This window comes from Sinocyclocheilus grahami, unplaced genomic scaffold (genome assembly GCF_001515645.1).
Source record: "Sinocyclocheilus grahami isolate Dianchi unplaced genomic scaffold, SAMN03320097.WGS_v1.1 scaffold53.1, whole genome shotgun sequence".
NCBI lineage: Eukaryota > Metazoa > Chordata > Actinopteri > Cypriniformes > Cyprinidae > Sinocyclocheilus > Sinocyclocheilus grahami.
The window spans coordinates 1,704,520-1,716,296 of NW_015505232.1; the positions used below are offsets into that span (position 1 = coordinate 1,704,520).

General features: G+C 37.8%; 1 protein-coding gene across 1 annotated transcript in view; it reads left to right on the forward strand.

Moving 5' to 3' along the window:
* The window catches only part of kirrel3a (kirre like nephrin family adhesion molecule 3a), a 149,204-nt gene that overhangs the window by 132,016 nt on the left and 5,411 nt on the right, over nucleotides 1-11,777 (forward strand). Inside the window, exons 12-16 of the mRNA XM_016269589.1 lie at nucleotides 315-422; nucleotides 2,246-2,329; nucleotides 2,518-2,627; nucleotides 3,775-3,861; nucleotides 6,848-7,356. Of these exons, the coding sequence (XP_016125075.1) occupies nucleotides 315-422; nucleotides 2,246-2,329; nucleotides 2,518-2,627; nucleotides 3,775-3,861; nucleotides 6,848-7,312 (854 nt within the window). The 3' untranslated portion in view covers nucleotides 7,313-7,356. The remainder of the gene's footprint in view (nucleotides 1-314; nucleotides 423-2,245; nucleotides 2,330-2,517; nucleotides 2,628-3,774; nucleotides 3,862-6,847; nucleotides 7,357-11,777) is intronic.

Genomic DNA, 11,777 nt, shown 5'->3' on the forward strand with positions numbered 1-11,777 from the left:
CATTTGTAATCTAATTTAAACAGCCCTTAATCCTTTTTACTCGCCTTTATGATTTCTTTGAAATATTTAAATTAAATTAGATGGTATTTTTTATTCAAATACTGGCCCATTTTCCTCTAGTAAAGCCGACTCCCAAGGTGCCGAGCTGAGTTATTCAAAGAGGTCAGCTCATTCCCATAGGACTTAATGGAAGACTGTTCATTATGTCTCCTCAAGTGATAAACAGACTCCTGATCTGGACTGTGCACGTTGCTTCACTTCTACGTTCTGTCACTGGTTGTCTGATGATCCCAGCGGTTCTGTGTTCTCCTCAGGGTCTTTGCGCTTGGCCGTCATCATCGGGGTTGCAGTGGGAGCTTTCCTGGCTCTCATCGTCCTCATTGGGACCCTGGGGGCTTTCTGCTGCGCTCGACTGCAGAGGAGTAAGTGCGCTCGTTGTTTCAACAGAGACAGAAACACAGAGGCGACTCGCACCACACGTCCACTGAGACACCCCCCGTTTTTAGACTCAGCTTGTGACGCTGTGTTGCACCATGTAGCACGACTTTATCCACACATGCACAAAAGTGTTGGAGTATAGCTAATTAAAAGGAGCGCCGCTTAACCACTTTTTTTTCTGTAGCATGATGGCAACTCGGATGTTGTCAAATTAGTGCTGTTTTCCAATAATAAGTTGTTTTTTCAACAATTAGCATTGTAGTATGACAAAACACTACATCATTTTTGGATTATATTGTACAAAGCCTTACAGGAAAGTCTGAAATAAATATAATAAAATATAAAATTAAATAATTATTACAAGATTTAGCCATTTATCACTGTGTTTTTATTTAGTTGTCTAAATAATGTAGTCTTTTAGTTTTAATAGTTGTTTAATAGTCATAACATCACCATAACTGAGATCCACATTGTAATTTTGCTATAGAAATATCGATCTGATTTTTAACCAAAAGAATTAAATAAAATGTTGCACATGTCTATACATACTTACATATATATATATATATATATATATATATATATATATATATATACACACTATTGTTCTAAAGTTTGAGGTCAGTGAGATTTTTTTTTATGTTTTGAAAGAAGTCTCTTATGCTTACCAAGACTGCATTTGTTTGGCCAAAAATACAGTAAAAACATAAATATTATTATTAAAATATTGTAATAATTGTTTTCAATTTTTTTGTCTTTTAAAATGTAATTCATTCCTGTGATATCAAAGCTGAATTTTCAGCATCATTACTCCAGTCTTCAGTGTCACATGATCCTTCAGAAATCATTCTAATATGCAGTTTTATAATCAATGTTGAAAACAGTTTGCTTAATATTTTTTGGGACCTGTGATTTTTTTTTCAGGATTCTTTTATAAATAAAAAGTTTAAAAAGAACAGTGTTTATTCAAAATAGAAATTTTGTGTTACAATATACACTTACTATTCAAAAGTTTGGGGTTAGTACATTTTTTCTTTCTTTTCTTTTAATACTTTTAATTCTGCAAATTAATACTTTTATTCTGCAAGGATGTGTTAAATGGATAAAAGGGATAGTAAAGACTTGTATTGTTAGAAAAGCTTTTATTCATCAAAGAATCAAAGAAAAAAGTATCACAAGTTCCAAAAAAATATTAAGCAGCACAACAGTTTCAACACTGATAATAAATCAGAATATTAGAATGATTTCTGAAGGATCATGTGACACTGAAGACTGCAGTAATAGCTGATGAAAATTAAGCGCTGTGTCACAGAAATAAATTATATTTTAAAGTATATTAATATAAGAAACCAATATTAGAAATTGCAATAATATTTCACAACAAATGTTTTTTCTATATTTTTGATCAAATAAATACAGCTTTGATAAGCATAACCTACTCCATTAAAAAACATTACAAATCTTACTGATTCCAAACTTTTGAATGGCGGTGTACATGTGTTCAAAAGGGAGACAGTAGTTGACAGTAGTTTAACTACTTCAAGGTACCTGTAGCTCAGCAAGCCGCATTTTCCAAGTAGCTTCCCCAGCACTGTACCACACAGTGATAAGAGCACACCTGCACCTCACGTCTTAGTCTATCTGAGGTCTTTATTGTCTTATCTTGCCTTTCGCAAATTGCCTCCATTAGCGGTGAGCTCCTGCTCCTTCCCAACAGCAGCCTGACTTTATCTGGCCAGGACTGTAAAGACCTAATTTTTTAACAAGTGATATTTCTTTCTTTGCATGCTGTGACCGTGCACCACAGAGGACATGCACCTGGTGATGTCATCACTCCCAGTGTCCCTCTCCTCTCGGCAGCGAGAGCTCTCCGGCACGTTAAAAAGCGAAAGTAAGCCCTTCTATCACCTCTTAGCGGACAGGTTCTGGGAAAATATAGACATGCATGTTGTTCACGAGTGATTGCTGCATGTTCACGAGTGTGTGAAGGGATATTCAGAATCATGTCAAAGCTCAGCGGAAGCTGTAGGATGTAGTGTGGTTCGCATCACCGTGGCTAATCAGAACGATTTCCGCCAGATCTCAAAGGGGTTGTATCTGCTAAAAACGACATCCGAGTGGAGATTGTTCATAAGGACCATAACGCAGCCAGAGAACCGGAAGACCACGGCAACATGAAGCAAATGATGGTGAGTTGGCACTCCAAACCCCCCCTCTTCACTCTTCTCTCTGACTTCCTTTACATCTGGTTTAAGCATCCGTCTCGGATAATCTGATGTTAACAGCTCTGACTGCAAGTGTAAATTGGCTCCTATAGAGTATCAAAGTCAAGCTAGATGAGTTTGAGTACATTCAGACATTTCATCTTGAAGATGCAAGATATGATAGTGTATCTTGCTGTCGTTTGCCTCATTTTTTGTTGCTGTAATGCTGGTTGCTAGTAGATGTTCCCTAGATGCCCTCACATTACTATGCAACTGCTCACAAATGAGATGCATTGCCAATAAAAATAAGACTGAATTCTATTTTGAAAAGTAATGTTTTTCCTAATATTTGTTCTGGAAGTGAACAAAGTGGAATGCGGAAGCGGAAGTGTTTGCATATAAATTATAGCAGTGCATAATACACCAAATCACAAGCAAGATGAACGATTATAAATGCATGAATTAAACTTACTCAGAATGATGTCAATTTCAACACCGTTTTCCCTCATATCATATTTTATCATGTGCCTGCCTATCGACTAGATCTCAAAGAGGAAGGATCATGTCTTCACTACTATTGGTTGTCGCTGAATCTTTTGCATGAAGAATTGCGGCTCATTTGCATAAAGCCACGCTTTTCTCAGCCTTTAGTGTGCTGTCACATTTGACAAATTCCAATCACATTATTGCTGTAAAGGTACAGTCGCATTTACCATTGCTTTGAAATTTTGTGGGTGAAATTGAGTCATTCCAATAGGAATCCAGCGAAAAACTTTCCCAAACAGATTTTGATCATTTTCAAGTTGGTCATTTGAACTACAGATTACTGCTCTGTATTAAAGTGAACATAGTGTGAGCTGTTATACATTGGACCACTTTTTGCTCAAAATGTCACTAATGTGACACCCTAAGTGTGAACATGAACAGTCTTCCTTCGCCTCTTCCCCTGCAGCACTGCAGCATCCTTGAACTTTGACCGGGTTCGGATCAGACCTGAGCTTTGAGGGAATTTCTGTTCTTGCTGGATGCTGAAATTCTTGTGTACATGCTTACGGGCTGAAATTAATACCAGTCACTGGTGCTTCAGCACACGTCTACTGCATCATCTCACTTTCTCTCTTTCGGCTTTTAGATGGAGCGATCCGAGTTTCAGCAAGAGTCGGTGTTGAAACAGTTGGAGGTTTTGCAGGAGGAGGAGAGGGAGCTACAGCACATTAAGGTGATGAACAGAGGGATGGAGAGAAGGGGGGAGAACTCTGCAGGACTCACATCTGTCACCATTAAAGAACCCCAGAGAGTCATTTCTCCATCATACTCATAAAAAACAGATTTAATAGAACAGCCGCGTAATCTCACAGAATCTAATAAAGCAGAGTTGTGGGAACTCTTGCTCTCTGACTTTTTCAGAATTCCTTGCCATGTTCTTTTTCTTTACAAGGGTCCATTATAGAAATGTTCACAAATGGACCTGTTGTCATACTGACTGACTGCATGTCAGATCTCCAGAGCCCAAGTTTTCATTATACCCTCTGGTAATTGAGAAGTACTGGGGCATTTGGTAGAATGTGCATGCTAATTCGTTTAATGAATGCTGTTTGGCTAGACTTCAGTCTGGAACTTTTCAGCCTTTCAGACCATTTCAAAAGCTCAATATTTCAAGGACTTGTTAGGATCTTTGCAAATTGCACATTTAAGACAAAGCATCCTTCAAAAGTCATATTTGCTAAGGCAAGCGTAACTAACCAGAAATGGAAACTTTGCTTTGTGACTGCCTACTGAGTCGCATTTACAGAGAGGAACAAATTTATCAAAGATAAAACAACATCTACTTTCCTTTAGATAAGTATGACTTACAATAAAAATAATATTTTGAGATACTATATTATAAATGGATTGTCTTGCAACAGTAAAACTAACCTACATCATTTAGAAGAAAAAAAAATGACCCAAGGGTTTTTAGGATTTTAGACTTTGCGCCAAAGATTTATGAATTTCTTTCTTTTATTCTTTACCATCAATATTAAACGTATGCATGTAACTCGTTGAATTTACAGTACATAAATGGTGAATCGTGGGCTTGCTGAACACACTGTTGCTTGTAGGAACTTTTGCAAAAAGATGACAGTTTCTTAGGGAAATAAAGAACTTTTCCGAAGAGAATGCAAAGTTTCTCATGGGAATACAAAACTTTAGCAAAGAGAATGCAAAGTTTCTCATGGGAATACAAAACTTTAGCAAAGAGAACGCAAAGTTTCTTATGGGAATACAAAACTTACGCAAAGAGAACCAAGTTTCTCGAGAGAATGCAAATTTACATTTACCTTTCTCAGGTAAATGTAAAACTTGTGCGAGAGAACTAAATACGAGTGCTGTTTACAAACTAGAATATCATAGCGACTTGGAAACAGGCTCAGTCCAGTTGCTTTGAGTTTTGCACTGGCACCAGTCAGATTTTCTTCAGAAAATGTAAAAATCGAGTTGATCATCTTGTTTTCACCTGCCTTAACAATCTCTCCATGGCAAAACATGGCATCATCATCTCTCAGTCTTCAAATATTCCATTCCATCCAGTATGATTAAGCCATTGGCCCTCAGTCGAGATTCAGAGATGTTCGGCCTTGACTGACAGCATTGAAAGTCAATTATTGATTATTTCACCTCAGCATTCCCACAAGACCGCTAGGATTAAAAAGAGAGAGCGAGAGATATATGTTATCTATATAGAAACTGGCCAAAATTCAAATGTGAGTGAAATTTATGGAGAGATTATTTCACATATTTAATGCCGACATGAATCGTCAAGGCCCATTTAATTAGCTGATAACAGGATTTGACTGTTTATGCTGGAGATGACTGTTTCACACCACTAAACCATGTAATCTTCTTAGTGTGGGACAGTTATCAGTCTGTTCCCTAATTTCCACGTCACGCTGCCTATAATTAGTGTGAGCTGAACTTGACCTTGGCTTTTTACAGCTTACAAATACATGAGAGGAACATTACAGTTTCTTTTTACTCTTTCCCTCATTTTGCTTTGAATTCAAGTTGAAAGTATATACTGTAAAAGTCCTGTAATATATAAATAATTGCTTGTTAAAATGAATAATTGTGCTAACAGACTTGGGATAAATAGATTAATTTGATGACAAGCTTCATGGAAACATCCAGCGAAATGCCTACAAAAACAATGAGAAAAACAAAAAGAGAAAGCGATTCATTTGATGTGTTAATGATTCATTGACTACTTTGGGGCGAGAATTCATTAAATGGTTTATTTAGCGTGGCATTTCAGTGCTAAAAGCCTGTTTTGTCTGATTTCCCTCACATAATAGAAAAGGTAATTGTGATTTCTTATCTCACAATTCAGACTTTTTTTTAAAACTCAGAATTATAAGATTAAAAGTCACAATTACCTTATGTGCAACATTTTTTTTATTTTCTTCTTTTCAAGCGTGCTAATTTCAAGTTCAATCTCAAAATTCTGATATTTTTCTCGCAATTCAGATTTTCTTGAGGTATTTTGAGGTATAAACTCAGAATTGCAAGATAAAAAGTTGCACTTTCTTTTTTTTTATTCCCTTGCAGAAAGAAATTCTGACTTTTTTCTTGCATTTATGAGAAAAGTAAGAATTGGGAGTTTTAACCTCAGAATTGCAAGTTTAAAAGTCACTATTACTTTTTTTTTTTGAGGTTGAAAACAAGCTTTATTTATTTAGTTTATATCTCACAATTCAGACTTTTCTTCTATTGCAAGTTATAGCTCGCAATTAAGACTTTTTCCCTTAATTGTAAATGTATATCTTGCCTTTCATACTTTATTTTTCTCAGAATTGTAAGAAAAAAACTGAATTGTGTGAGAAAAAGTCACAATTACCTGGCAGATACACTGGGAAAAAATGATTTTTTGAAATTTTAAGGTAAGTGGTTGCAATCAATTTATTTTTGCTACATTTAAATAAACAAATTTAGTTGACTAACTTTCAACTTTTTTATTTAAATGTAGCTAAAGTCAATTGTTTGCAACCCACTTTCCTTAAAAAAAATGTAGTATAATTTTTTTCAGTGTATAAGCTTCCATAAGCCTATACTATAAGTGCTGGCATCATTTACATATACATGGTCACTCTTTTACCTATGGCTCATTTGCATAAAAAATGTGTGAATAATTCAATGATTGATGAAATGTATTTATGTATTTCTATTAGGATCCAACCAACGGATATTACAGTGTGAACACCTTCAAAGAACAGCCGACCCCGACCATATCCCTGACAGCCAACCAGAACACAGAGGTCCGAAACCCCGCCACAGCAACCCTCGGAAAACACCGCGTCCCCACCGGCATGTCTTACACCAACATTTACAACACACTGGGCGCCGGTCCCAACCGCCTATATGACTACAGCCAGCGTTTCGTTCTGGGAATGGGCAGCAGCTCCATCGAGTTGTGCGAACGTGAGTTTCAGAGGGGATCGCTCAGCGATTCCAGCTCGTTCCAGGACACGCAGTGCGACAGCAGCGTCAGCAGCTACAGCAAGCAGGACGGATACGTGCAGTTCGACAAAGCTAGCAAAGCCTCGGTGTCGTCTTCGTCCCACTACTCACAGTCATCGTCCCAGAACTCGGACCTAACTCGACCGCTACAGAAACGAATGCAAACGCACGTTTAACTAGAGGACTGAACATCATACATGCTTTTGGACGAACACTAAAGGTGAGTCACCTGTGCTTCATGCATCATTCGTGAACAAATCCAAACGTCGCAAGCTTGGAAAGACAATAGTGACATTTCAAGCTAATTTTTCTGTATATTTTGAAAAGTAACGTGTTTTTTAGATCTCATGTTGTTTGTGGAAGACTTGCGAGTTTGAAAACTGAAAACGAGAGGGAAACCAAACCTTGGACGTCGTTTCATATCATGACAATCAGGAGTCCATCCACATTGACTATATCACGGTGAGCCGATCTAATCTGTTCCATGCAGGAACTTGGAACTGTGGGAGAACCTTGAGGGTTGTGTTAGTTTTTTTCTTAACAAGGAGCCAAACTTGGGCCGTTTAGCAGTTCTTCTACTGTGGCCCAAAGCACAAGGGTGTCTGTTCAATGCCAACCCCAGTGTTTCTCTGCTGATAAAGAGATCTAAACGAGGATGAATTATCCTCCGGAGGTCGTCGCTCAATTATCATTCTGTGCTTTTCTAAGGATTCTGTAAGATAGATTTCACTTGTGTGCACTAAACTGTTTTTTATTACATCTCTCTTCTCCTTATGTGGTCTCTCGTCTTTACGATTTCTTGCTTTGTGATTTTTTCCAACGCAATGCGAATGTGTAAAAACACACATGGCCAAACTGCATGTGTGGAGAGTTCTTCAGGAGCTTTGCTAACGTGGACAGCATAGTTTACATGCCAGAGACCAGAATGTAAATCCCAGTACTTTATTTTCTCAATGCGTATTAAATGTGAGCTTATCATTTCAACACTTCATGGATAATAAATGTGTTTACGTGCGTACATGTCCTGTGAATTCAGACGCTCTGATGTTAGAAGCTTCTTTTATACCTCCAAACAATGTGTTGTTGTTGTTGTTCTATACATCATTGCGCATAAACTCCACATTCTGGTGGGAGTATGATTCAATTCTTTTTTTGTTCTGATGTTCTGTTTATTTTAAGGCTGCCATATGTTTAAGCTCACTGTTTTAAGTAAGCTTCTCTTTCCCGCAACCCCCCTGAATGTCTGGCGTAAACGTTTACATCACTTAATTGGTTCAGGAAGTGCCTCCCGTCGACGGATGAGCCTGCAGAACGTTCAGAGTGAAACTTTAACTTGAGCTGTGCATCAGAGCAATTACACTGATCAAATAATCATGATTACAAAATAAGTGTTGAATAAAACAGTGTGTGGGAAAGCTGTGTGGTCATTAAAACTGAGGCGGCATCTTTTTTTTTTTGGTCCATCAAACCTTTTTTATGAAAGGAGGGATTTCCTGTCAAGTCGGATTATGTCAACAGCGGGTCACCTCAAATGTACCAACTGAAATATGCATGCTGTAAAATGAATAGGTTATGAAAGTTTTAACTAATGCTTCCTGTAATTAGTTAGATATCGAACTTAAAGTTAACTAAACTTATAATTTTAAGTCAAGCATGAACATTTTAAGTTGATACAATGCATTATTTCTTATTTCAATGTTGAATTTTAAGTTTTAATAACTAATCAGTGGGAGGACATATCAGATTTTCCTTGCTCTTTTAAAAGAATGATGTACTATTTAAGCAACACCAAGTACTGACAGCGAGAAAAAAAGACAACAAGATATAACACAATAATCAGAATATATAGTTATGTGCAGCTCGATTTAGCTTACTCCGCACAATGGCACAGATATAAAAACATGAGTGACCAAATTTCTTTTCACTCTATGCAACTGGTTAAGACAATGTCAGATTTGAACAAATGGATTTTATTCACTTCATTGCATTTCGTATGTAAATGCATTCGCTACCGTTCCAGGAGCTGTGCTCACTGCTGAATCTTCAGGGACACGACTAAGGAAATTCAATAAAAAAAGACTGCAATGAGGAATAAAACCAAAGCAAGTAGCTACAATTCCCTTAAAATTCTACTAAGTTATCCTCAGCAGCTATACGCTTAAACAAACATGAAGCATAGCCTTTGACACCTAGTGTGGTCCAAATCATGAGCAAATGACTCATGTGAGCCGGTTCTTTTTAGTGAATCAAAAACTTACCGTGCAGCCAGGGTAGTCAGATTCCCGAACGATTGACTTTCATGAGTCAGTTCTTTTTAGTGAATCAACAACATAAAGGGCAGCAAGGGAAGTCTTATTCCCAAACAAATGACTCGCATGCCCTGGTCCTTTTTGGTTAGTCAAAAACATACAGCAAGGCCAGGGCATGCTGATTTACAAATAAACGACTCTCATGAGTTCTTTTTAGTGAATCAACAACACAAAGCACAGCCAGGAAAGTCTGATCCCTAAGCAAATGGCTCTTGTGCCCTGGTTCTTTTTAGTGAATCAAAACATATAGCTCAGCAAGGGTAGTTTGATTTCTGAATGAATGACTCCCGTGAGCCGTTTCTTTCAGAAACTAAACCATACAGCACGGCCAGGATTGTCTGATTCCCAAGCGAATTACTCTAATGAGCCGCTTCTTACATTGACAGGGCTATACAATACGGTTCCTGGAGGGCCAGGACCAGCAGATTTTAGTTATAACCCTAATTAAAAACCCTGCTTGTAATTATTCGGTTATTCTGAAGACTTTCTGGGTTGTAACTGAATCCACGAATGGAACTGAAAAGCCCTGAGTTATAGAAAATAGCCTGTATTTATAAGTCAACTACCCTTAACCTACATTAAAAAACTCAACAATGTTGTTCATTGTTAGTTCATGATATGGCTAATGCATACTTAAGTGTAGAAAACGCCCACGTTAGAGTCTTTAAATACAACATATTAATCCTAAGGACTGTTGAGATCATTCTATTTATATCTGATCTGAATAGACCTTGAATAAAGCAGCAGTCAAACACAGGGTCAAGGAAATGCAAATCTGATATAATCTCTCCGCGATAGCATTAGTGATATTTCATAAACCCTTCAAACACAAATGAGTTCTGCTGTGGATTTAATCCATCATCTTGGCTTTTAAACGTTGGCCCGACCAAGACGGATCTATCTTGAAACTAAATGGACTTCAAAGGATGATCTTACTCGAGGTACAGAGCCTCGTGTTTGCACTGGATTAAATTACAGTCCTTGTTGCTTCCGGCTTTGTCATCTTAATCGAAAGTCTAGTCACACACTTGGTAAGTGCAGCTATTTGGAAAAGCCTTCATCAGCACATTCTTCAGTAGGCCGTGCTGTGTGTGTGTGGGAGCCCTGAGTGCTGGAGCTGAATTTGCCTATCTGTTGTGACCAGCGCTGAGTAAATTACTTCTGCAACCACTTTCAGGATGCATCTATTGATTCTGCACACGGCCAGAAGTGATGGCAGCTTAATGCTTCAATTTACCCCAATCCACACTGCACACAACTTCTTAGCTCGCGCCTTGAACTTTATCGCCACTGCCCACGTGAGGTTGCGGAATGCGGACACGGGCGCAGCGGCCTAAGGGTCTGTGCGCGTGCTCGCAATGACAAAGTTCTCAGCAGACGCCGGGATGTTTATGTAAATTAAGATACAAGTATGCACATTTATATCACTGCAAACGCTCTGAAACTGATGATCACAGCATGCTGCGAGCCTCGGAAATATGACATATGAAGCCCTAAATAAATGTCGTCATTCCTCATCCTGCGCTCTGCGAAACCTGCAGGAAAATGATTCGAGCCTCTGAATGTATGATGAAACATCTACACAAACCTGAGCCTCATCCGGCCGCTTATCTGCACTCCATCCTCCCGAACGACACGGTGCATCTGGGTACTGAAAATTCATAACAGAAACAATCTGAGAGGAACAGGAGAAATACTCATGAAGGTATGTGATGTATTGTCTTTCTACTCCAAGGTTATTATGGTTAACTAAGACACTTTACAGTTAAGACCAAATATGTTGTCATTAGCCAAGCCAAGAAAGCTATTATGAAATAATAATCCACACTTTTACAGCGCTTATTGCTTTAAAGTTAATTTCTATAATAATAGGTTTGAAGTTTGAAATTAATATTCAAGTTCTAAATTAACATTACTGCATTATAAACAGGCATAAATAAACATTATTAATTTAACTTAATGAATGCTATAAAAAAATGCTGTGAAAGTCAGAGCGAACTAACTTTGTTGACTAAAATAGCCTATCTCAGGGGTTTTCAAAGTCTAAGACAGTGGGCCTCCCTTTTGACACAACTTACCCAATGGCGCGCCCTTTAAACAACGCCAAAATTTAAATATCTCTACTATTGATTAATATGCTTACATAATTATATCCCTACATTAGTGAGCAGTATGCATTTTTTTCCTCGCTGCGCAGAGAAGACTAATTCGTGGTTGCAGTGACGTCAGAAACAGACGAAGGTCATCCTCCACTTGAAGACGTGAACGATATTTGTTCTTGATGAATGTCATAGCAGAAAATCCTGATTCGCACAAATACGTTGAAACGAAT